This window comes from Glossina fuscipes, unplaced genomic scaffold (genome assembly GCF_014805625.2).
Source record: "Glossina fuscipes isolate IAEA_lab_2018 unplaced genomic scaffold, Yale_Gfus_2 60, whole genome shotgun sequence".
NCBI classification, from domain to species: domain Eukaryota; kingdom Metazoa; phylum Arthropoda; class Insecta; order Diptera; family Glossinidae; genus Glossina; species Glossina fuscipes.
In genome coordinates this window covers 6,640,614-6,668,547 of record NW_023998432.1, presented here as the reverse complement: position 1 = coordinate 6,668,547, position 27,934 = coordinate 6,640,614, and the positions used below count along the sequence as shown (strand labels likewise).

The 27,934-nt window shown below is 33.6% G+C and overlaps 1 protein-coding gene across 2 annotated transcripts; it reads left to right on the top strand.

Annotated features, from left to right (window-relative positions):
- Positions 1-110: 110 nt before the first annotated feature.
- On the top strand, positions 111-26,989 carry LOC119637580 (nuclear cap-binding protein subunit 1). Of its 2 annotated transcripts, XM_038033701.1 has the most exons (9): positions 111-183; positions 249-345; positions 434-1,772; positions 1,830-1,933; positions 24,076-24,323; positions 24,395-24,638; positions 24,696-24,820; positions 25,855-26,043; positions 26,127-26,240. In XM_038033701.1, exons 2-9 carry the CDS (start codon positions 300-302, stop codon positions 26,238-26,240), a joined length of 2,409 nt encoding a protein of 802 aa, XP_037889629.1. In that variant the 5' UTR covers positions 111-183; positions 249-299. The 2 variants fall into 2 exon arrangements, with proteins under 2 accessions (XP_037889629.1, XP_037889630.1); XM_038033702.1 differs by having other exon boundaries at positions 165-345; positions 26,127-26,989.
- The last annotated feature ends 945 nt before the right edge of the window (positions 26,990-27,934 follow it).

The following is a 27,934-nucleotide window of genomic DNA, read 5'->3' as shown; positions in this document are numbered from 1 at the left end:
TAGTATTTTGGTGCAATTAAAGTATGCATTTGGATTTATACTGCAACAGTATTGTGTAGTAAAGTACAACTTGTCGTTATAAAACATAAAATCGAAAACCATATGGCCTTACCTAATATGCATGATGGTTCGTTAAGTTCTTTCATTGTGTTCTAAATATCAATGTGATTAAAACTATTACTGGTAATCATAAAAATCTAAAGAAGCACTTTTAAATTAGAAAGTGGTTTATTAATTCAATTTTTTAGGTTAATGCCTATTTAGTTATAATTTTGAAAAACAAGTGAAGCAAAACAGATATGATGAACCGTAGACGTCAGCATGATGGAGATGATGACGGTTATGGTATAAAAGCAGCTAATACACCGCTGAATTAATCTAGAAAAAAGATGAACAGCTAGTAACTAAGTATATTCTTTTACTTATATTCTAGAACATAGGAATCGTAAAAGGCGTCGAGTATCCGAAAATCAAGAGATTGAAGATCGTTTAGAGTCATTAATATTAAGAGTAGGTGAACGCAGCACTTCCTCCGTGGAATCTAATCTGGAAGGTTTGGTTTCGGTTTTAGAAGCAGACTTGGGCACATTTCGTTTGAAGATTCTACGCATACTTTCAGAATGCGCCGTGAAAATGCCGGAGAAGTGTACAATTTACACAACTTTAGTCGGTTTGCTCAATGCGAAAAATTATAAGTTTGGTGGCGAATTTGTTGATCATATGGTTAAAACCTTCAAAGAATCATTAAAGTTATGTCGATGGGATGCTGCCCGATATTCGCTACGTTTCTTAGCTGATTTAGTAAATTGCCATGTAATTTCTGCAACCTCGTTGCTTCAGTTGCTGGACACAATGATTGACGTTTCCAATGAGGATACAGTGCCACAAGTGCGCCGCGACTGGTATGTTTTTGCAGTGCTATCAACGTTACCGTGGGTGGGAAGAGATTTATACGAGAAAAAAGAATCCTCACTTGAATCTTTGTTGTTGCGCATCGAAGTCTATTTAAATAAGCGTTCAAAAAAGCATCATAATGCCTTACGCGTTTGGTCTGTTGATGCCCCACACCCTCAAGAAGAGTACCTAGACTGTCTCTGGGCTCAAATACGCAAATTACGCCAGGATAATTGGGCTGAAAAACATATACCACGCCCATATCTGGCATTCGATTCTATTTTATGCGAAGCATTGCAGCATAACTTACCACAAATCGTTCCACCAGCTCATCACGAATCTTATGAATATCCAATGCCGTCGGTGGTTTATAGAATGTTCGATTACACTGATTGTCCTGACGGGCCGAATTTACCAGGAGCGCACTCTATAGAACGCTTTCTTATAGAAGAGCATTTACACCACATTATAGAAATGCATCATTTGGAGCGTAAAGATTGTGCAGCCCAACTTTTAGACTTCCCTTACAAGAGCAAAATACCTCTTGAATATTGTATTGTTGAGGTAATATTTGCAGAACTTTTTCATATGCCTACACCCCGATATATAGACATTGTCTATGGTTCTATATTGATTGAACTTTGCAAATTGCATCCAGCCACGCTACCCCAAGTATTGGCTCAAGCTACAGAAATACTTTTTATGCGAATTGATTCTATGAATACTTCGTGCTTTGATCGTTTTGTTAATTGGTTCTCCTATCATCTAAGCAATTTTAAATTTACCTGGTCTTGGGAAGAGTGGGACAGTTGTTTGCTTTTGGATACTGAACATCCACGTCCCAAATTCATTCAAGAAGTTTTGCAAAAGTGCTTACGGTGAGTAACAGCAATGAAACTTGGCTTTACTTACAATTTTTGCATCACCTTTCGTAGATTGTCCTATCATCAACGGATTACGGAGATGATGCCCGAAACTTATGCAAAATTATTGCCTGTACCATCTCAACCTAATTACAAATACGCATCAGAAGAAGCAGGTAAGCTGAAACGCATTTGATTTATTGGAACACACATGTACCATTGTAGATGTAAATTCATTTTATGATATATGTGCTGTCATATGAAATACTATTTACATACTATTTATTTCTCTTTCACAATCTTATGAAATTCGCAAGTTCGTTCCCATTGTTACGCATTTTAATGGTTACGGTTTTGCTGATAAATTTTTGTGCTAAAATTTCAAATGTGTGATTTTTGATTAGGTTATTTATGCTGTAATTACCCAGTGCACAAATTTCGAAGAAATGTACCGCAATTGTAAAAGTCGCTACTGAACTCCTCGTTTGTGTACTTTCTGGAGGATTAATTTCCGTTTCACTGCTAAACATCACGCTTATACTGAACTTTGACAAATTATTTTTCGGCATCGCTATTAAGATTGTCTTTTGTGTTGTATTGATTGTGAGTTTAGTTATTCTTAATGAAGTTATGATAACGAGTAAATTCTTTTAAGGGGTTTCGTGTTAAAAAACAATTCGCGTAATACTAAAGCACGAATGGTTCGAGATTAAGTGTGCTTAAAATTGACGGTTGCGATTGCAACGATTTTGGCACCGAAAGAGTGGTACGTTCCGCTTTTGATACAAGCTTTATTATGGAAGCCCTGGTCACCTAAAGCAGATGTTATTCAACATTCAGACTCTTCCATCTTTAGTTGCTGGATTTGAGATTTCATCATTTTTCTATAGACGAACAAAATAAGGACAGTTGTTAATTACGATAGCTAATATATTATGGCCTTCACAATTTTCGATATAACCTCACTATGGCTTCCTTCATTGCCATATGATTTTTTAATGGGTGAATCCGATTCAGTAGAAGAATCAAAATACAAAGGATCTGGATCAGAGTATTGATTGACTTGATAAGGTCTGTTTTGAGTGAATGCTCTATTACATTTGGACAAATTTTTCGCTGTCACATGGAGCAGCATTCGTGGTAGATTAAGTGCTATTTGTGGTGATTATTTCAGAACATCTTTTAACGTCGTTATCGGTGTTCCTCGATTAATTTCTTATCGTAACGCTGAAAACAATTCCGACTACTTCAGATTGTTCTTTTAAAATTTGGCACTCCTATTTGTTCATTAAAAAATTTATTAATTGAAAAAAGCTAGTATTAGGTATATGATGCTTTGAAATATTGCCTGGGTTTTGCGTCTGAACATCTTTAAAATTATATGATTTGTGTATTTCACCTATTTCACCAAGGACACCATGAACGGGCAAGTAAAAACGATGATGAAAGCAGTGCGCCACTATTGTAGAAGATCGGTGAATATACTACGGAATTCTTTGAATGACTGAATGCAATCGTTAAATTTCACTTGAATTGAGTTATTATTCGGAGCAAAATTATTTATACGTCGTACATGTTAAATGAGATATTTTTGGCTTTTCCAATTTTTTAACATGGAGCTCATTTAAAATAAGTTTCACTTTGGGTGCAACTTCAGAGATATCCGGCTATCGCAAGCAGGCGGCTTCATTTAAATACTCCGCTGATCGCTTGTGGAATGTGGGTCTTATATACGTTTACGGAAACTGCGATTTATGTTGCAACAAATCGTTGCTCTTTAAATATCGAAAATTTCTAACCCTCTCGAAATCGTTCCTCACGAGATCCGTATGCTCTCCATTAAGCAATGTATTAACGCCACATGAGCAATCATCTCATTTTTCCGTAAGAGAATATTGTATGGGTGGTATCTATCTACGTTTGTTTTAATTTTCTTCTATATCTATATATATTAGAATTTGATCCAAAAAACGGACCAGAAGGGCTTATATTAAATATAACTTCGTAATTTTATTTGTAAAATGTGTCCCCATAGCGTCCATTTTGCATCTGCGACGAAGCTTTAATGCTTTTGCCAACACATTTATTATCACTATCGTTCTCAATGAAACGAAAAGAATCTTTTGAAATTTTCTGCACTCTACCATGAGCTAAATTCACGATATTGCAGAAACGTGAGCCCGTAATTTCTTGCGTTAAAATACAAGCTGAACGCATAAATTCCACATATTTTTTACTTTACAGTAAAGCGGTAAATTAAATTTCATGAAATAAGTCGTAAGGAAATAGAACAATCAAAACAAAGTGTTGTATATAAACTTGAGTCCTACATTGCATTGTCTTGTGCATAAAACTGAAGTGCAAAATCGCTGTGGATATACAATTAGCACAAATTTGAATCAAAATCTGAATGAAATTTTTTAAACTGCATAAATTACATCTAATAAAATTCTTTAAACTGTATGAATTAAAAAATTATATTCTTAGCTCTTAAACAACATGGTTTACCGCTATTGCGCTTGTAATTTAAACTAGAGACTTTATCGAAACAATTTTATATATATTTCGCTTTGTCGATGCATGCTCTGGAATTGACGATAAAAATAGTATGAAAATTATAGACTTAAATTTCAAACACCCTTCACTTTGTGCATTAAATTAATTAGTAACTTTCTTAACAACTACGCCGAAACAGAATGTTCCATTTCGTTGCTGAAAAAAAGAAAAATTATTGTCAATTCTGTACCAGAAAGGAAATATGCTGCTTCAATAACTACCTTCTTAAATCCCTTCAGAAAAATAGTTTATAATTCCACTAGAAAAGTAGAGGAAGACTGTCATCTACTTGAGCAATAATTCTGCTTTGTGAACACGAAATTAGTAACCATTTACTCAAATTTATTTACTTAAGCCCAATCAGTGTATTTAAACAAACTTTTTGCACATGTCTCAACATTTGTTGGAATTCTTAAATATTTTTTTAATAATTATTTAAAATAAAAATCAAAGAAAACATATCTTCTTCTCAGACGTGTCAATGTTGTATCTCAACGTTTTGTATATAAAAGCATTCTTTATTGAAACCAATAGAAATCTCAAATGCGGTAGAGTTTCCAATACAGCCGATAGTCTTAGATGCTAGTGCTTTAAAACTTTAGTCTTTGAATTTATTTCTCCAGCTAAATTAATTATAATAATAACAATCGAAATATTGATTCAAAAGATTTGTCAAAAGTTGGCTGTGAAGTCCCTTAAACGAAAAAATCCCAGGTATTTCACTAAAGAAGGTTATTAGGAACCTACAGGTGGAATTTTAATTCAATCGACTAATTGAGGTGCGTTAAACGGCCAGGCCAAAAAACATACTTTCGAGCGAGAAAGCAAAAAGCTCCATTGAAATGGAAAAATGAACTGCTTCCATTATTTAAAGGTTTCAAAGAATGCTACTCTACGCATGTAAATTAAATTTTGATCCAAAAACGATTTGTTTTCGTAAAAAACAATAATCTTAATCCTACTGAAAATTTATGGAATATGTCGTTCAAATTAATATTAGACAAACTATTTTTAAACTAACAATAAAACTTGAAAAGTTATCGAGTAAGCTTGACGTTGTGTACAGAAGGACACATACCGGAAGCTTGTCAAAACCATGGATCACAGTTGTAAAGTTATTAAAAACATTTTCGGCTACAGAATGAAATATTTCTTGCATGCTTTTATAAACCCAAATCATCGTGCTACTTTCTTTTCCCATATTGTAGCGTGAGCTATTTATGTGTCCATCGCTGCATTTAAAGTATTTACGTGTTTGAGTTGAAATAACGGGGTGTATTAACTTCGTTGTTCCTAACAACTGAAAAAATATATTGTGAACTCTGCAAAGTATATGTATTTTCCGTCAGTATAAATTTTTGGGGCTGCTTAATGGGACCGTAGTCATGCAGAAAACCTTTCTTCAATAATAAAGTAACATTTTTAAATTTTTTTGCCCTTCTTTGGATTGTATTGTACATCTTCAGTAGAAATTAATCACCAACCTACGTTAAATCTTGTAATAATGAAAACTAATATCAATTTTTTCGTTGTTAAACTGGTTAATCAGTAATTGAAAAGTGTATTGTCAGTATAGTGTTTATCCACCATATAACATTTGAGATATATAAGAATACAATTTGTACGGAATAGATCTTCGTATACTTTACACTCTGCCTACTAATAATTGATGAGAATGGAAAAAAATTGAACATGTCTTTGGAATTATTTTATGTAATATAGAAAATCTGGTACTGATATAAACAAGAATTGTCTCCGTTGTTTACACGCTATTCAGGTTAATGTGTGGCTTATTGAATTTTGATAAACATAGTGTTCAAAAAAGAAATTAATTCTTTTAGATTTGCTTTTAAATTGGTTTTATTATACTAATTCTTATAATTCTTGTGGATTTGTAGACCTTACCTAACGCATCCAGTAACAATACTGTTGGTAGCATAGATAAGCAGGATGATATAAGTAACATCTTTTAGAGCATACTTCCATGGTCGGTATGTACTAGTATCGCTTCGTGAGGAATAATTTATCTCTTCCTCATAGTGAATCTAAATCCCACTTACTTTGAAGCCAAATTTTTTAATTACAATGTGCATAATAGGTGTATCACGACATAAATTGTGGTTAGCTTCCGAAGTCTAACATAAAGCAGAGGAATCAGTTTCATTCCGCTTTTGTTAGAACAATGTAGCACCTATATATAAAGGTAACATGAGTTGTAAGTTCATAGAATAATAAACAAAACATGTTGAAACGTTATTGCTTAGCTAGACCATGCGTTAAATACCCTACACTAAACGCCTAATGCTATTTTTCACCCACTTTAATCATATGATGTACTATTGTACGCATAGTTCATAGTGCGTAGTCTTACATATACATGTTGCGCAAAAATCAATACGTGTCCAGTGATTGTTTCAAGTTCTTCTTCGCTCGCTTTCACAACGTTTGTTAACATCGGCTGTCATGAAGTACCACAGTATAACTTTGTTGAGGGAATATTTCTAGCGATATGTCCCATTCTATCATATATAAAGTTTTTGGCTTAAAAGAAAATATACATGTTTACAAATCAGACCGATATGCCTAAATCGATTGTGAATCATGAGAAAGGATGTTAGAAGTAGTGATACAAAGCAGAGGGGGGTTGTTTTTCTTCCTTAAATGGCCATTTTATTTTCCAAATGAAAACGATCTCATGTATTTCTAGCGATAAAAAATATCAAATTGTGAAGCACTTGTAATGTAAAATATTAAAACATGACGATTTTAGCTAATTTTCTATGTTTAGATTTACATACTCCGCTAAATATTAGTTTAGGGAAAAAGAAATCCATTATTTTTATATGAACTGCAGGACTTTATTTAACATGCTTCGGATTGTCCGATTTGGGTCAAATATGCACCGTTTTGTTGTATGATTTGTTGCCTTTTTAAAGGTAACTTCAAAATGCCTCTCTCATAGAAGTCCTGGTCTCTATTTGCAAAAAACTCTAGTCGTGGATTTTCACAATCCTCCCTAGATTCCAATTTTTTATCATTAAAGAAATTTTGCAATGCAAGAAAAAGATGATAATCGCTTGGTGCCAAGTCCGGACTGTATGGCGGATGCATTAAAACTTCCCAACCAAGCTCCCGAAGTTTCCGGCGAATCACTGTAGATGTGTGTGGCCTAGCGTTGTCCTGGTGGAACACCACACCTCTCCTGTTGGCTAATTCTGGCCGTTTCTGGTCAATCGCTATCTTCAAACGGTCCAGTTGTTGACAGTAGAGATCAGAATTTAGCGTTTGGCCATACGGAAGCAACTCATAATAAATAATCTCCTTCCAGTCCCACCAAATGCATAGCAAAACCTTCCTGGCCGTTTGAGGCGCTTCACCACTCTTTGACCACGATCGTTTTTGCACAGGGTTATCGTATGTGATCCATTTCTCATCTCCAGTCACCATCCGTTTAAGAAATGGGTCTATCTCATTCCGTTTGGCCAAGGTTTCGCAGATGGAAATTCGATCCATCATGTTTTTTTCTGTTAATTGGTGTGGCACCCAAACATCGAGCTTCTTTTTGAATCCAGCTTTGTGTAAATGGTTTAAAACTGTTTTATGGTCGATTTTTAGCTCCTGGGCGATGTTACGACTGCTAACATGCCGGTCAACTTCGATAATTTCTCCGATTTTATCGACATTTTCGACGGCCGGCCTACCTGTGCGAGGTGCATCTTTAACATCAAAAATTCCTGAATGGAATCTACGAAACCAAAATTGCGCATAATTGGCTGTTACAGTATCGGAACCATAAACACCATTCACAATTTTAGCCGCCTGGCTTGTATTTTCGCCTTTGTCAAAGAAAAACTGTAAAATGTACCGAATTTTCTCTTTGTTCACTTCCATTTTTAACACGCTGTAACTCACAACTGAATGCACCAAACAAAAAACCGCAAAGGAATTTTTTTTACTGCGAAATGTCACCTTTGCAACGAGCATAAATCTGAAATTGTTTGATCGATACTTTACGAGAAATCTATTAGTGCAGCCATCTACCGAAAAAATAATGGATTTCTTTTTCCCCAAACTAATATATATCAAATAACAAACAAAGGGAGCTGTTCTTAATTTCAACTCTAGAGTTAAGGTAGAGGTGTATGTATGATGGTATAGAAGTAGATAAATACACTATCAGGCCTCAGAGCCTGGATTGGTCCTAATCTCTGTTGGCAGTAAATAATTTAATAAAACCGGCCAGTATCAACTAGAATAGAAAATCGCATCGAGTTCAGATAAAAAGTTTCGGATCAATTTAACTTAAAGCAGCGGAAAACCAAGAGATATAATTTAAAAAGAACAGGCTATTATGCCAAATAGCATCAAAGGCGGTCTCAATATCAAAAAGAACTATGTGGATTTGCTAAAGGCAGGTCATCGAGGTCATCTACACCTGAAGACTTTCGCTGACGTATTTCACGCGCTAAACAGTTAACAACACCATCATTTGCGCAGTCTTTTTCTAAGGCATAAACTGGAATTGAGTTGTGTCGTGCTACCACAGAATTAACTCTAAACTCTTTCGCACGGTAACATAAGTTACGATGGAATTTGTGATTTTCTAGACATCTTCCTGCAGAAGCTTAAGTCTATTCATTACTCTCAGATATACCTATCCGCCAATGCCTTGATATTAAATTAATAAACTTTGTATATCACAATTCGTACACATATACAGAAAATAATGAAATGAAAACCACTGTATCAACCTGAAATATGGTTTCTTGTACTCGGTAAATCGCAAATTGGCGACGAGAATAATTTGGTTTATGCAATTTTTACGTTAATTATTTACAAATATACTAAAATAATTTGAAATGGTTACAAAGGATGAGAATGGTGCACAATTATGACCTTTTTATAACACAACACATTTAATGGAATTTTGAAGTAAAAAGAAGAGTAGAATATTTGAACAGAGAGGTTAGATATTTATTTTTGTGAAAAAAATTGTCAAGAAGATAATATCAAGAAAGCCATGCTACATAAAATTATTGGAATTCATTCTATACTGCACAGCTTCTGCTGTCCACAATCCCTAGTTTGCAAAACATATAACGACCTTATAACATTTATGTATATAGGTGTAGGGGTTTCTGTCGGTCTGTTGCTATCTTTGTTCTTTGTGAACAGGGCAATAATTTATGTAATAATATGTTAATATAACTTATAATAACTAATATGTTTTTCTCCTTATAATATCTTACCGTAATAATAAACGGGAGGAATTATAACGAGAGAAAAAAATCCAAAGTCCGACTGTATAATATATAGTTTTAGATTATTGGTTCTACCTGTAATATACCGTGAACACTAATCCATTGACATACTCAGACATAACATAACTTCATTTTTCTCAACAAATGAAGCAACAAATTGGCTAGAACAGCAGAAATGATACATCACGCGACCAATCTCAAGTTGTTACGTATAAAAATTTAATTATTTAAAAAATAAAATTAATTAAAAATACATATATTTAGAAATTTGATTAATTGAAAATTAAAATTGATTAAAAATATATACGTACAAAATCGGTTGAAAATACATACATTTAAAAGCAATAAAAAAATTGAGAGGTTTTTTTATTTTCTGCTAAACATCATATGAGTAATAAGACAACAATTTATCCTAACGAAACCAAAGATTACTTATGGGATTTCACTACCAACTTGCTGCGATTATAAAGTTAAAAAGAGAACGGTTAGAAATGATAATAGACAGCCTAAAAGCCCAACAGTTGTACTGTACTGCGTCCAGTCACAGTTGCAGCCAAGTGCACTGATTTCAGGCCGAGGGCGTAGGTTGCACCTGTGTAGAGTAAATAATGTTAGACATTATAATGACGTAATAGACAAACCAACAATGGACATGTGCTGACTTGGAAACAGACGGACAAGTACAGCAACGTTTACACACTTTTGTATGTATACATTCATAATTAGTATTAATTTTTTTCTTATTTTCCTTGTAACATGTCAACTGGGTTAGTCAGGAAATATAAAAAAAATTAAACAAACCCAGCTCATAACATTTTCTTCCAAACTATGTAAAATTCTAAGCACGCGTTATACTCCTCCTGTAATAATTTTTTGAGAAAGAAAAAGCTTTTATAATGCGATAAAAGGTGATAACGAAACAATTTCTGAATGGTTCCCCAGAGTAAAAAGTTGGCATTGTGTTTTAAATTTAGTGAGTACTTATAGGCATTTGTCAAAGATAGATGTATGAAGGGGACGGTTCATCTACTCTTCATGATTCATTTAAAAAACATTGATAACGATGCTTCAACAAAGAGCAAAACGACAATAGGAAAAAGCAAACAAGGAACATAAATTATGCAAACGCTGCCATTGGAAAAGTGAAGATGCAAAAAATTTGCAAGTTCAGGAAAGGTACATGCCATGTCTGTTCAGCATCTTGATAAAAATCAAAAGCTATATCAACTTAATTGACTTAATAGTAAATCAAATTTCGATAATTTTGTTTTTAATGTTGTAGGTAACTTTCATGGGGGTTTATAAACGTTGGCAGTAGAAGTCAGTAGCTTTGGTGCCACGGGCGCTCCCTGCACATTATTCTTGGCATCATTTCTAAAAGAAAAGAATCTAAGTTCGAAGCGTAGAAAATTCATTAATTCTTACGTCAACTAGTGCAACTTATATTAGCTTCAGCACGCTTACAGAACTGTAATAAAATTGGGAGCAGAATATACGTTGATTAAGCGGGTCCAATTGATAACAATTACTTTTCCAAAGAAAAAATATAACTTCGAGTTTAAAACTACCAAGTTACTCGAACGTTTTTCGCGTTACGGTTTACCAGAACTTGTCATTAGTGATATTAGTGATATTCAAGAAGAGTGAATTTCAAGAATTTTTATCAATGAATTTAATAAAACACATTCTTATCGCTACTGGAGATCCAGCAACTAGTGGACAAGCTGAAAACCTTGTGAAAACTTTCAAGAAGTCTATTTTAGCAAATACTAAAGCAAATCCTTGTTGTGATATAAAAAGAACGTTTCAACACTAATTGATTGAATACCGTAATACAACACATTGTCCAACAAGAGAATGTCTTTGAAAAGTATTTTTTTGGAAGTTTGTTTGTGGAAGGTCAAAGAAACATAGCGTTTACAGATGGTAATCAAATCTTGTTCGAGACTATTACCAAACATAACTGGATGGAAGCGATTATTAAGCAACAAGATAGGGATCACATTGGTGCATAGTGACCCACAATGGCAGAGATATAAAATGTCACCTAAATCAATTATTCAAGAGCACGAATTCATAACTTGACAGAAATTTGGAAAATTTGCAAAGCACAGACGACTGCTGTGAATTCTCTGCAAGAACGGGCACTTCTGCAATTACGGCAATAACTCACGCCGATGTAGAAGCAGAGACAGGGAAAAGTTTAAACCCCAGAATACACGGTGAATTTATAAAATTTAGCTTGCATTATTAGCCTAAGGAGTGGCGTGTCGGATATGTCTATGTTGCAAATGCTTTCATATAAAATTATTAAACTTTGAACTTGACAATTCTTATACATGTTGTTAGTAAGCTGCCCTTCTTATATATTTAACATTTTCTATATATATGACATTTTCATCCCGCTTTTGAACTTGTATACTCTGTTTATAGTTTCGTCACCTTCACACGATATATTTCTCCGATTGAAATTACAATACGATCCTGCATAATCTTGTTTTGGATCATACTACATTCATCTAGCTTTTAGTCACAAATACTAAATTAACTTTCCTTAAGTTCTCAGTCTAACAAAAATAAACGTCTTTGCGTGTTGAACGATATTACTCTCTCATTAGCATGTTAATTTTTAAATTATATTCAAAGCCATACGAAGAGATTTCGTTTCGTATATTACTCGTAATCATTAACTGAACACATCTCGAGGCGAAAGCTGTCGCGCAAACAAGGATCATTCTTTTAGTTGTTCAGCAGCTGCCAAACCAGCAGGTAAGCTTAGAACTTTTAGGTAGTAATCTGATATCCTGTCCAGCCGCAACGGAATCCTTTAAGTAACAAGCGTGCTTCTGCATCATTATGTTGTTGGCTTTCGGCCCGAAATGACAGCCTAGGAACCCTACCGGTTTATGGACCTGCTTGGCTGCCTGCTGAACAAGTAAAATATAACTTACAGATCATATACGACAATTTCATGGAAAAACCAAATTCGGTTAGGCGCGATTCATATCTCTCCGGTTATATACCAGTGCTGGTTTTTCTTTTGTTATTAAGTAACTTCGTAAATAACGCCATAAACCTACGAATATTCTTCATAAAAACCCGCCAAAATGTATAAAACTTTATACAAAAATGCGAAGGTTCCTTTATTTTTAAATAAATTTCTTGGAATGAACGGCTGGACAGCCCTGAGCCAAACACCAACTATAGATACCCCGTTACAATATAAAGCAATAATAAAAATGAAAACCACTGAATTGATTTGACACACTTGTTTCTTGCATAGCTACACAGAGAAAGTATAGCATTTCCATATTTGAGTGGTGGAGTGACATTGCATTTTTTATACATCAATTTGCTTGGTTTATCTGAAGAGCATACTTTACGATCCTATAATGCGTGAATTTGAAAATTACGTTCTTGATTAGGGACGCCTAGTTAAGAATGTTTATACAATCGACTTGTCGACGATATTATTATTATAATTTTATACTAATGAAATAAATTCTTATATTAAAAAAAGACATTGAGCACTAGCAACACAGGCTATCGGCTCTAATTTATAAAAGTGCATTAGTAAAATTGTATTGATATTCTGTTCTGTAACTGATTGTAGAAAGTTCATAGGGTTCGTTCCAAATGCAATACTTCTAGCCAAGGTAAAGTTAAGGCAATCACAGAAAATATGCTTTATAGTGAGGATTTTTCCACAATTGCAGATTCGGGAGGAAGACTTCTTTAAGATCCATTAGTGAATTACATGGCCAAGGCGAATTCTCGAAAAGGTTTGCGTCTTGATTTTCTCAACATTTGTTGGATATAAAGGTGAAGTTAATTGAGGGTTAATAAAAGAGTAGTGCTGATGACAGTATTGTAAATTTCCTTCTGTAATTTTCTCTTTAACTTTTCTTCCAATGTATCTTTGAAGATCCAACTTCCCATCACATCATCCAAAATAAGAGGTGCAGAAGCAGCATACTTCGCCGCTCGATTCACCTGCTCAGTCGAAAGATTCCGTATAGTTTTTAATACGGGCAAATTGTCAGTAACAACGACGGTTTTGAGTATGTTTTTATGGAAAAGGTTCGCAGGGTGAAGGATAGCTGAAGTACTTTCGTGAAATATGTGATTGAGAAGAACCTGTTACGAAGCATTTACCACGGCACAAGCAAGTGGCAGCCCAGAATATTTTGAGCCGCCTGTGTATAAAAGATTCCAACCGTTACTCTCCAGTACTTGGGTTTTTTTAGTTTCAGATTCTTGAAGACGTAATTTTTAGTATCTTCTTTCTTGTGTATAGATAGCGAAATGGCAAAAGAGCAGTCGAAGATAACGGTTCCATTGTTTTCTATCAAAATTTCTGATTCTGATTAAGTTCAGTGCTTGGCTGGAAAGTCCAAGAATACTAGTCTTGGGAAAACTTTTAGGCGCTGAACGATGAGCAGCGTGTTTTATGCTCATAGTGAATAAATCGATACACTTTACATAGAGTTATCATAACTTGGTTGGGCATTTAAGATATTAGCAAAGAAACGTCTATAACTTGCACAGTTGAATTTATTGTAATCCATTTGATCAAATCGCAAATAAGCATCGGGATAAGAACCAAGAATAAAATCCAAAAAAGACTTAAAACTTAGTATCATTCAAAATGTCACCACAAGAATTCACTCTTTTCAAGCACTGATTCCGATGTCTAAGATTGAAATCGTCATATATAACCAAATCATCGTTTAACCTTATTCGAGCAAGATTCACATGGGAAATAGACGCTAATGAACCGTGTGGAGTTTTTGTCAGCATTGCGGATATCCAGAATGAAGTTTTCAATTACATCTGTTTTAGCGGACTTACAGAGGACACATAACATACATAAACATTGCAGGAGAAAAAGCGGATCATCTTTTTTACAAAGTCTTTTCATTCATTTAATCCCCTACTGAAATTTCTTTTGTCGTCTTGGGAGATCAAATTCCTCTACAGACTAATGGCCAAACGTACCTATCACAAGTCCTACTTGAAAACTTGGCAGTGACATTTGCAACCTTTACGTAATACCTGAATCCGCTGAACATCTTATTTTCAAGTGCAAAAAATAGGTCAATATCAGACCCAACTTTTCCTTTTTTTGTATCTAGAATAACTTATTTTACATTTTTTGTGGTCACGACTATTCTCATCTGAAGGAGCTAACTGTCTTCACAAACACCGCCGATTTCCCCTTCTGACTTTATCTCTATTCTTTTGTCTATCTAGTTTCTCGTTTTTCAACGTTCTCACCTAAATTTCGCGTTTTCTTTGTGGATTTCATATCCTACACTAACTACACTCATACTGAACTCACTTTAACTCTACTACGGAGCACAAAACATCCTACTCTTGATGTATTACTACCTAGCTCCATTTGGAGGTTCGCTCATTCGGATTACTGCTGACCTACAACATGCCTTCAACCCTTGACATCTATGTCATGTTGCTGGAGATATAAAGTTGTATATTAGAAGTTTTATTTAAACGTATATGGCAAAGCAAAGGAAAAAAAAATTCATTATTTTAGAGATCGCTATTATGATTATAGAGTTATTTACGCTGTATGAGTTGTTTTTAAACTGCAATTGACCTGACTGAGGGCAAGTTCAAAATAAAGTCATTACTTTTGAGACAGAATGTTTTTTTATTACATATATTAGTTAATACAAATAAAAACAATTAAAAATATCGAAGTGCTTTAGGTTTCATTGAGAGTTATTCGAAAATTTAACTGTAAAAAATTAAATAATCCCGTCACTTATAGATGTGTAAATAATTAATAAATATAAAGTGTAAGTGAAAGTTTTGTAGCTTGAGATGATTAATCAAAGTTCCTGAAAAAAAAAATATAAACCTGAATCCCTTTCCATAAAGTCTAATGTTTGTAGAGAGGAACTTATTTAACCCATTTCGAATATCATACAAACGTTCATTGAAATAATAATTAGATCAATCGAAATATCCAATTAATGAGATAAGCTTCCCCACTTTTACCTACATGAGCGCGTTTGTCAATTCCTTAAACGGAAGGAAAAGTTTAGAAAAGAAATTGTACAAAATCTGGCTTTAAAAACAGAACTTTTGACTCCAAAATATTGAAAACGGGTTAAATGCAACAATATTCCGCCCAGAAAGCAGAAGACAGAAAATGCGTTGAACTTTAGTAGATATCTAGAAACTATTCTGTCTTCTAACGCGTGTTACGCCATGCATCTTTTCCCTTAAATTCAACTAAAAGCGCTTTATTACACTATCTTAGCCATGTCTGACTTTTGGTCATACATAAACCTCGAAAAATTTCTCCATGGACATGATTTCGATTCAACTGAAGCGATAAAGTGAAACATGCATATTTCGTTCACTATTGAATGCATAGGCATAAAATTTCACACAGATGTGGTCTAAGTTGCTGCCAACTTAAGAAACATAAACTATTTTTTATAATCAGGCCGGGCGTTTAAAATGACAAAGTTCTATTAACTTTCGATCGCAGTAGTATAATTAGTGATCGAAATTTTTTGATGCTCAATTACCTAGGTTTCCTGAAAAAGAAAAGGCGCTGCGAAATATACATATCTAACCTGGAAAAGAGCTATCTTTAAAATTTAATTATATTTTCATTAAATACTTCATACGCCGTCTTCAAAATCGAAAGGCCCTTCATAAGATTTTGAAGATCGAAAAAAAAAAAATTAAGTTTCCGATGCAATTCATAAGAATAATTCGTCTTGCATACCTACTAGTACGGTAAACGAGTAGTACAGTGGACTGATATTTTTAATAATGTGAAATTGTTTAAGGATTTTATTATATGAGGCAATTATAATCGATAGGGGTGCTATTATATTATAAATACTTCAAACAGTCACAAACTTCAAATGCTAGTGATTATCTTTGACTTAAGAAAAATTTTTGTCAAATATTGGCAATACATAGGAATATGCATCGTGAACCATCGAGTGTATTCCTGATCAACATGATGGGTGGAGTCGATATCTGCCCATCTGTTGAAATAATGACTATAACCTCAAAACTTTGTCTACAAGGAGAAAGTTGGCCTCCAAATTTATGTAGTAGTCTCATCTGCTCAAGTTCAAGTCTGCAAGATTGGTAGATAAGACAATCTGCAGAACTGATAGCTTTACTCTCTTTAACAAAATCTTCATCTGACTTTCGAAATCACCTATATCCCTCAGACTCATTAAAATACTACACATAAATTTAGAGGAGTACGTAAGTATGGTATCTAATGTGGCCAAAATGATTAATATACCACATAAGTTCATCTCTGCTTTATCTTGTAGTTAAATGCCACCTGGCCTTCACCGACTAAAACTTCTTTGTTGTTTTTTACCGTGGTTTCTCAAAATTACGAAATTTTAAATACAAAAAAATTAAAAAATTGGAAGCGTCTCAAGTTGAGCCTTTGATAACTCGCTACGTCAAACCAATATAAAGAATGACAGAGGTTATGTTACACACTTGCTTTTCATACGTGTACAATTAGAATTATATTGTGGTAGTTTTGACACACACAGACACGAAATCAATTTACTAAAATTTTTTTTGCGATTTGTGTCCGAGTTGCGTAAAAGTTGCTGTAAAAGTCTTGTTAATAATTTTTGTTATGTTCTGTTAAATCTGTCAGCAAACTCTGAATCGATTTAAGTATGTAATGTTGTCCTGGCCACGAAAATAGAGCTATCGACGTCAAATTTGGCAGAAACATTTAAAGTTCTTGCGCAGGTTGTTATTGTAAATAGGCCAATTCGATCAAAGCATACGCTGCCAGTATTACGTATACTGACGGCATCTGTTTTTCAAACGGTTAAAAAAAAATATTATCTGCTCATTACTCATAAACTACGTCGTATGAATGTAGAAACATTTAACTGTATGTTCTATGGGCGATGCTGAAGCACTTGTAGAAAAGTGGGAAAACGCAGTCATGGTTGCCTAATTTTATAGTGTCATAATTTCATTGTTTTTCTTCAAAATCTTCATAGCGCACAGAAGTAAGATTCAAAAATTCCATAAAGTATGTAAACTATTGGCCAGTTTCCAATTCGGAATCCTCTTAAACATGTCCATCCGTCCGTTTATCCGTCTGCACGAGTTTTTAATATTTGTTGTAAACATTCGCCCGTTCTCAAAAGTGAAGAAGTCGCTTACCAACTGGAAAAGAATTTTGAAAATGACCGAAACTTTTCGAAAAACACGCCTACAACGCCCACACTTGTAAATAACAAAAACTGCGAACACCTTTGTATAAAAGATTCGGTCAAGACCGAATATAATTTTCCAGCTTGTTTTTTTTTTAATTTGAGAAGTTTAGTTATACTTACGGCATCAGCGAACGAACCAAACGCATTCCTAAATTGGCTCTGTCGAAAAAAACTGGAAAATTGGAGCCAAATTTTAGTTTTTGATCTCCGTTATTGACAGTCGTACGATTGTTTACCGGTTGAAAACAAATTTGGATAGTTTAGTTCAGTCGTAGCTCGAAAAACTAGAATAATTTCATAGCTCACAGGATAATTGATTTCAATCATCGATATTTTGCGCAAATTGTAATCTATTCATTTCAGTTGAAATGTTCATTTTTTTATACTTTGCCTATTGTGGCCATTCTTGATATATTTAACCCCTTGAGCGATGAAGTTAAATCAATCTACAAACGGAACTGTCTTTGCTGACATCGAAATTGGAAATTGAAAAAGTAGTGATATCATAAGTTGGAAAGCACCTTTCCACAGCGGTGAATGGGCCTACACCCAAAATATCGAAGAAGATGAAATTTATTGAAAAATCGCACAAAGCATATAAAATTCTCATTTTCCTGATCATTAAAAATTAATTAATAACACGGCCTATTATAAAAAATACATCCCAAGAGACGACATACGAAACAATAAACCTTTCGAAATTTTTGGTTTTTAAATTTATTCTGTTTATTCATATCACATTCAAATTGCCCAATATATCTGATTTTCGTAGCGATTTTATGAAAGCAACTCAGAAACATGCGCATATTAAAACGAAAATCTTAGTCTCAAATTTTTTCTTACTCACTCTCAGGTTAGGATCTTAAAAAACATCATCAGCTTATAGATCTATTCTTACAAGTTTCAAATGGTAGATTAGATGTTAAATTTCTTCTTGAAAAAACTTCCGCCTCAACCTGGCATATCAACCAAATTAGAGCAACAATTACTGCAAACCCTTTCATATATTAGTTTGGGGAAAAAGAAATCCATTATTTTTTCGGTAGATGGCTGCACTGATAGATTTCTCGTAAAGTATCGATCAAACAATTTCAGATTTATGCTCGTTGCAAAGGTGACATTTCGCAGTAAAAAAAATTCCTTTGTGGTTTTTTGTTTGGTGCATTCAGTTGTGAGTTACAGCGTGTTAAAAATGGAAGTGAACAAAGAGAAAATTCGGTACATTTTACAGTTTTTCTTTGACAAAGGCGAAAATACAAGCCAGGCGGCTAAAATTGTGAATGGTGTTTATGGCTCCGATACTGTAACAGCCAATTATGTGCAATTTTGGTTTCGTAGATTCCGTTCAGGAATTTTTCATGTTAAAGATGCACCTCGCACAGGTAGGCCGGTCGTCGAAAATGTCGATAAAATCGGAGAAATGATCGAAGTTGACCGGCATGTTAGCAGTCGTAACATCGCCCAGGAGCTAAAAATCGACCATAAAACAGTTTTAAACCATTTACACAAAGCTGGATTCAAGAAGAAGCTCGATGTTTGGGTGCCACACCAATTAACAGAAAAAAACATGATGGATCGAATTTCCATCTGCGAAGCCTTGGCCAAACGGAATGAGATAGACCCATTTCTTAAACGGATGGTGACTGGAGATGAGAAATGGATCACATACGATAACCCTGTGCGAAAACGATCGTGGTCAAAGAGCGGTGAAGCGCCTCAAACGGCCAGGAAGGTTTTGCTATGCATTTGGTGGGACTGGAAGGGGATTATTTATTATGAGTTGCTTCCATATGGCCAAACGCTAAATTCTGATCTCTACTGTCAACAACTGGATCGTTTGAAGATAGCGATTGACCAGAAACGGCCAGAATTGGCCAACAGGAGAGGTGTCGTGTTCCACCAGGACAACGCTAGGCCACACACATCTACAGTGATTCGCCAGAAACTTCGGGAGCTTGGTTGGGAAGTTTTAGTGCATCCGCCATACAGTCCGGACTTGGCACCAAGCGATTATCATCTTTTTCTTGCATTGCAAAATTTCTTTAATGATAAAAAATTGGAATCTAGGGAGGATTGTGAAAATCGACTACTAGAGTTTTTTGCAAATAGAGACCAGGACTTCTATGAGAGAGGCATTTTGAAGCTACCTTTAAAATGGCAACAAATCATACAACAAAACGGTGCATATTTGACCCAAATCGGACAATCCGAAGCATGTTAAATAAAGTTCTGAAGTTCATATAAAAATAATGGATTTCTTTTTCCCCAAACTAATATATACATACATATATATATATATATATATACATATATACCACAACCGCTGCTTTCAATATTTAGTTTCTCTTTTCGCCTTTCACGGTTAGTGCGTTTGCAAAATGACTCACAAAATTGAGCATGAGTTTCCTGGGTTTAGCGGACTTTTTTTCCTTCTCTGTACTTAAAAAATCTTTTTGTATATAAACGTTTCAAATTGCTTAAAATCAATGTACATTCACAACAACTAAACGTATTCTTTTGATCAAATTCACTATCAGTTCTCTTGTATGCCTGCTGAGAGAATCCCCAATTGCAAATCCTCTTATGCTTGCATAAGGGAAATTTAAATGCTAAGTTTTCGTTTTGTTTTTAACTTTCTACTTTTCCACCAAAAAATTAAAACTTGATCAAATAGAATTACTTCAGAAGCAATTCACGCTTTTCACCCTTAGGAAGTTGAAAAGGGATTCCTTAATTTCCTTGCCACCTTACCGAAATAGATTGCTTACCTTCAGTACGGTTTATTCTGGGTATTTCCCTCTTAGTTAAGCTAATAAACGATACAAATGACTCGCCGGCTTCATTAATAGAAATAAACTTCCATGTTTTAGGTAGGGTAGATACAATCGTGAGCTTTTGAACGCGTTAAGGATCTTTTGCGAATATTTAAACGATATCTACAATTTAATCACGTTATCGGATGCTTTAAATACTGTCAAAACAATGTTCCTTAATATGTGAGGCTTGCTTAACCACCGTATCTTAAGTTTTTTCAGTTAAAACTCCTATCTAACTATCTTAACTTTTAATGGTTAAAACTTTTTACGATTTGCAAATTATGCTAAATACGCACACTATTATCGGGTGACAAGCTTTTACCTGTTTGCATTGGTTTAGAGACCAACTCTCAGCTCAGAACCTGGGAATATGCCTCTGTGTTAAAAATGTCTACGCTTTGGTCTCTCTCTTTTTTTTTTACATGGATTGTGATTTTTCTGTTTTTTCTTTATTTTTTGCACTATACCCAAGTCAAGTTCTAATGTTCAGCTTAAGATTTATTTTTAATAACGTAACTCATTCAATTGTCTTTTAATTTATAGCCGAATTTCACGTATAATTAAATAGATAAGTGGTTATTTCCAGCAAATGGGATCAATTTGACCAATAAACTTTATGGCATCGACGCAATCGGACAGATGAAGACAAGAAGTTAAATTTGAACATTCCTTACATTTCCCAAATTAGCACGTGTCCATCGAAATACAAATAAATTGGATTTGACATTTTATGTTAGTTATGAAGGCTTTATTAAACCCGTAATTACCATTTTTAGGCCGATGTAGATGGTTTTCACGAACAACTGTGAAAACATTTTCGGAAATATCATTACGGGATCAGAAGTTACTGATATGAAAAAATAATCGGTGTTTTGTCGAGGTTATCGTAGTTTCTTGTTTATTGCGTATGCATGTGGGCACCTGGGCACGTGGGTTCCTAATCGGTCGAAGAGTGTTTTGTGCCGAGTTTTAGCTTCCTACTTTAATTTATAGGACTGTGACCGTGGTAATTTCTCAAAGAAAGGGGATCATATTTATCCCTTTTAGTAGGAATAGACACTGCAATGTCCATAGTTCTAGGGTTAAAGAACATAACAAAACTATGTTGTTTAAAACTGTTGGATGTAGTAAATCCCTGTTTCGAGCCCATTTAAATCATAAACCTAAAGTAAATGTCAAATTTTATATCAAATGTGTATGCAATGTATAAAATGTATAAAGACAAAATTTAATTTACGTCTGCAATCAAACATAATCATCAATTTTATGATAGCTGACAAATGACAATGACGAAATAAGGATGTAATTCTTCTGAATATGTTGGCTATCACATTTCGTTCATTCTTGTAATTTCGTTCAATGGTATGTTATATTTTTTTGTTGTAATAATAATTGTACCAATTAAAGTGTTAACAATTTCATCATAGTTAATTTTTATATCCACCATCGAAACGCGGAGATATATTCATTTTGTCAAACCATTCCCAACGCCCAAAAGATAGCTTCAGAGATATAAGAATCAATTCGTCTGCCTATCTGTAAGCATTTCGTTCTCAAAAATAAAGATATTGTCCTCGAAATGGCCAAAAACGTTGGAAGTTCACGCACGCCAATTGATCTTGAAAGTGGGCAAGCAGTAAAAGAGCACGCTTTCAATGCAACATTAACTGGGAATATTTCGGCTTTTTAGGTTTTGCTTATTATATATCAACTACACTAGACACGTGATAAAAATTTTCACATATGTTCCACAAAAAAGCTAAAGATCAGCCATACACACACAACATTACAGAATATAAAAACTTTATTTTTTCGTTAATTTTTTTTAGTTTCCATTTCCCTTACGATTAAATTGATGGTTATTCGGCCACAACCGAATATAATTTTCCTATCTACTATATGTGTATTACACATATGAGCTTCTTCCATATATTTTCCCATTTATTAATCCTAAATACTATACACCGTGTTTTCCCGTGCTATCTTGAAATATCCTAAGATAATATCCTACACCTTGTTCACTGTGTTATATTTTACTATAACTGTTACTGTCTTGATATTTTAACACTGTGTTGATATAATAACATTTAAAGCATTTAAAAAAAAATGTACCTTTACGCATATATAGACAATTTTAGAAACAACTGCTTACGTCTTGACGTGACGTACAGTATTTAGCAGCGGCGTTCTATTATGTGTACAAATAAATTCTCTGTGTTCAAATTGGTTTTTCATAAAGTGTACGCACGGAACGCTCAGGTATGTTGGTGTTCGTATGTTTGACTTGTTTATACTCTGTCTTTCAGCGTGTGTCGAAGTATAAAAGAAGAAGAGCAATGGTTCTGCAAAGGTGAAGATTTGCAAAAATTGGTCGATGACTTTTTCGGCACGACATCATGAAGGTCCTACTAGACAAATCGACAAATTGTATTTGTACATCTAATATACAACGTCATAAAAAAACATACATTGCCATAACACATCAAATTTAATTTATCTTATGAAAAATTAAAAAGGGCTTAGACTCAGTAGTGCTGTCAATATCAAAGGAACTACACAGGAGTTGTCTGGATATGATAAAAAAGGATAGACTGAAAAGGGAACAAAATTAAATAAAAGAAAGGACTTTTAATATATAAAATAATTTTATTTTTTTATGAATTCTTTACTTACTCATTTCGTGTTCACATTGCTACAATACTAATGCCAACCAACTGTTTCATCTTAAATTGTAAGAGATTATTTATTGTTTAAACAACTTCGATCACGCAGGACCATTTACAGAAAATAAACTCTCATATAATAATTACTTTTTAAAGCAAATCTTACTTTCTCAAGCGAGCTCGATTTTCTTTCTTTTCCTCTTAATTTTTTTCACGAAATTTCCCAATTTAAATTTGAAATGTGAGAAGCTGCTTGCGGTTCGAATAATTATGTGCACGAAAATACAATTTGTAACCGCTAAACTTTTTGTAATAATTCACAGTCAATAAATTTGGTGTGAAAAAAAATTTTTGCTTAACAAACTCGTTACTTCATAGATTTTACAATTGTAACTAGTCTTGTGAAATTTGTGCCTACAATTTATTTCACATAATGGACTTGCAAATGTATATTACGAAATTATCCGCTTCGGCCACACCATTAATTTTCTTTTATAATCAAAATTTACTTCAGCTTCCCTTACTACATTGTACGGGGAATAACATATGTTAAACAAATTTGTACTTTAGTTTCTAGCAGGTTTACTGGTGTTGCAAAAATTGAAATTTTTACTTTTTTTATTTACTCGACGTGTATACATTTTGAACGTAGTTAACTAGTTAAAGAAGGAAATTAAACATTTTGCGCGTGGAGATTTTAGTTAATATGTGCATAGACGTACAAAAAGGCGTATTATAAAACTTAAAAAAATGAATTTATTTTGCCTAAGGTTCACTGACTGGCACCCAAGTGGCTCACCAGCTTGTGGTAGCTATACGCCAAAAATGCTCGCCAGAAGAAGTCATCAACATACTAAAAGAGCTGCCAAACTCAGGAGAAAACTCCGATCAGGAGATGTCAGATTCTTCATTTAACCCACTCAAAATTGATGTTTTTGTACAAACTCTATTGAATTTGGGCTCGAAATCATTTTCTCACAGCTTTGCAGCCGTTTCGAAATTTCATTTAGTTTTTAAGGTAAGCTTGTGTGTAATTCTAGACGTCTAAAAATATATACCTGATCATATATCACAAATTCTCCCTTTTAGGCCTTAGCGGAATCTGAAGAAGCTCAGATTTGTATTTTACACAATGTGTTTGAATTATGGCAAAATCATCAACAGATGATGGTCGTAATAATCGACAAGTTGCTTAAAATACAAATCGTGGATTGCTCGGCAGTAGCCACTTGGATATTTTCCAAGGAAATGACTGGTGAATTTACAAAAATGTATCTCTGGGAAATTTTACATTTGACTATAAAAAAAATGAATAAACATGTTATCAAATTAAGTGAGTTGAAATAACAAACAATTAACCTAAATCTATTCCAAATTTTTCTCTTCGTAGGTAATGAATTAAATGACGCCAAGGAGAAATTCGCCAAAGCTGACTCTTCTTCAAGTGATTCGGAGGATGAAGCGGCGCCGAAACGCAAGAAGCCTGTTACTGTGGTGGATAAACCGACTGAAGAAGTGTGTATTTTAAAACATCTGTGATCTACGCAACCTTTTATATTCGCTTAAGGGCAAATAAAACTTCGATAATTATTATCCTTCATAAAATATATCAGTGTGTGTATATGACTGCTGAAAAGAATTGTTTATCTACATGTATTGACCCCAGTTTTTTTAGCTTCAAATATTACGTCCTGCTAGGAATTACTTCAGAAATATGTGGAAGTTGGTTCCTTAAATTCTCATTTTATTGAAATATTGTTTTTAACTGACTATTTGATTTAAATATGTATTGAATTAAGTTTTAGAATCTAGATCGCAACGGGTTTATAGTCATCTAGGCAGCTAATATAAGAACAAGTAAAGACATAGCCAGCCACGGCTCACCATTAAATACCATGCACCACCTCGCTTAATACAATTATTCACATAAGGACCTTTCAAAATAAGGATTTACAAGGAAAGTAATCAACGAAGTGTTTGGATCCAAATCATTTTTAATACACTTCGTCCTTGGGCCAAAACACATGTGCCAAATTTCATCAAGATATCTCAAAAATTGCGGTCTGTAGGTTGAACGCAAAAATATAGGGTCAAATATAAGACAAACAAACAGATAGAAAAAAAGTGATTTTGAATCGATCGGCGTAATAAAAGGTGGATACATCGCAAATCCTAACAAATTCTAACAATTATGGATCAATCGTACTTACGTTATTGAAAATACGAATATTTTGTAGCAAGAAAAATTATTGAATTTATAACTGAGCCTGTGGTGAGGAATGTGTTAAGATAAGCTGTATGGCATTGCCACGATCAATGTAGCTGGCAAATTGAGTCTGCCTTAGGTATTCATTTTCACCTTATAATTTGTGAGAGCCCTATTAGTATTTTAACAGACAAATAAAATGATATGTACCTATTGCGTTTGTTAAGAAGGTTTGGCTATGACAAGACCAAAGCTATATGAGCTTATAAAATAGTAAATAATTAAAAGAAATACATTCAATTCGATTTTTTCTTTATCTTGGGAAATCATTCTTGCCTTACAGATGGTTGAACGAATGGAGGAAAAATTGGAAGCAGCCAACGTTGATCAAAAACGTCTCTTTTTGATCGTATTCCAAAGGTTTATAATGATTCTGTCAGAGCATTTGGTACGATCCGACACAGATGGTCGTGACCCAGATACAGACTGGTACCGTTGGACTGTTGGACGTTTACAACAAGTTTTTCTAATGGTAATGTAATGTAGTGTTATGTACCTATATGGAAATTATTCAAAATATTCTTATTAATTCTACATTTTTATTTAAAATTTTAGCATCATGAACAAGTGCAAAAATATAGCGGCACCTTGGAAACTCTACTGTTCACATCGGATTTAGATTCACATATATTGGAAGTATTTCATCAATTTGTAGCTTTAAGAGCCTGAAAAATGTATAATTTCAAGAATGTTTTTGCGTTCGTATCAATATCTAAAATTCAATTACAACTATTACAAAACAATAGCAAAAATAACAAAAAATTTAGCATAAAAGACTGTAAAGACACCATATTATTTCGTGTTTGTGTTTATTAAGTTTTGAGTGGTTATAGATCGTCATTAATTAAATTTACTTATTTTTTAATTTAGAAACTTTCTTAACAACTACTTTTCATTGTACCATTAATACATAAATTATAAAAAGAGTTTCCATCTACATCTAACAACAAAAAAGTTACATAAATTTCTGGTTCCGTTATGTTTTCGCACACAATCCAGTGCGTTAAGGGGCATTTAGGAGACATCAAAATGTCAGATTTAGAACAACGATTTATATCTAATACAAGTTTATTCCTACGCGTATCACTTAAAATAACTTCTTCAGAAGAAATGATTTTATTTCAGTTGTCTTTCATATGCTTTTTTCTAATATATTACGAATTTTTTTTGTTTTTTCAAATTTTTTACACGGTTTATGATTTAATAACCATATCTTATAATGCATGCAACTACATGAATAATGTCATTGCTTATGACTCAAGTATGTCCTTTTTTTTCAAGTGGGAAAAAGCGTCTTTGTGTTAATAACCAAATATATAATTCTTCTTGATTTCATGTTTGGATAATTCATACTCTCTCTCTCTCAGAATTTATGATCGTTCAGATTCATGGAGTCAGTCATCTCATATAAAAAATTTTAGCATCACAGGAAAGTGCAAAAATATGGTGGCGCTTTGGAAACTTCGCTATTCACATCGGATTTAGATTCGTATATATTTAAGATATTTCATCTATTTGTAGCTTTAAGCGCCTAAAAAATTATATTTTCGAGATTTTTTGTGTCGGTAGCAATGTCTAAAATTCAATCACTATTATTATGGAACAATAACAAAAAATTTTAGTATAAGAGTCTGCAAAGACATCATACGATTAAAATTTAATTTTTGTGTTTTTGTTACGTGATCTTCATTAATTAAATTTACTTTTAATGCAATAATTATAAAAAAATAATGCGATAATCATAAATAGAGTTTTCACCTAACGTCTAACAACAAAAAGTTGTACAATTCTCTGATTCCATTATGTTTGGTTGAGTTAATATGTATTTTTACACACGATCCACTGTGGGCACCTTTTACATTCGTTTCATCAAATCGATCTAAAAGTTTGAATGGCAACTGTTAAAACTAAATAGATGGTAGCTAGAAGAAAGGAGTAAAAGATCGAATATATACCAAGCTTTGGTAACGGACATAAAAAAATAAATTAATAAATAAACGAATAAAAAATTCAAATAGAGAAATTATATTCGGCCGCGAAAGAATCTTTTATACCCACCGCCGTTATCCGACGTATACCGTCATAACGTCCGCGACATTTGATTTAGAATTAACACACTTACTTTGTCGCATTTTACTCTCCAAGTACTGTGCTATAATAGCCGATTGCTTATATTGTTATGAAAAAACTAATTTTCCACGTTGTATTCACAAGTATGCTATATATATTTTGTGATGAACATATTTTTAGGCGGACAATATAAGTGTTTATGCGGAATGTGTAAAATAATTTTTAACATTTTGTCTTGTTTACCTTATATGTAATAAGCAAAACGCATTTAAAAGAATAAAAAAAATCACTTA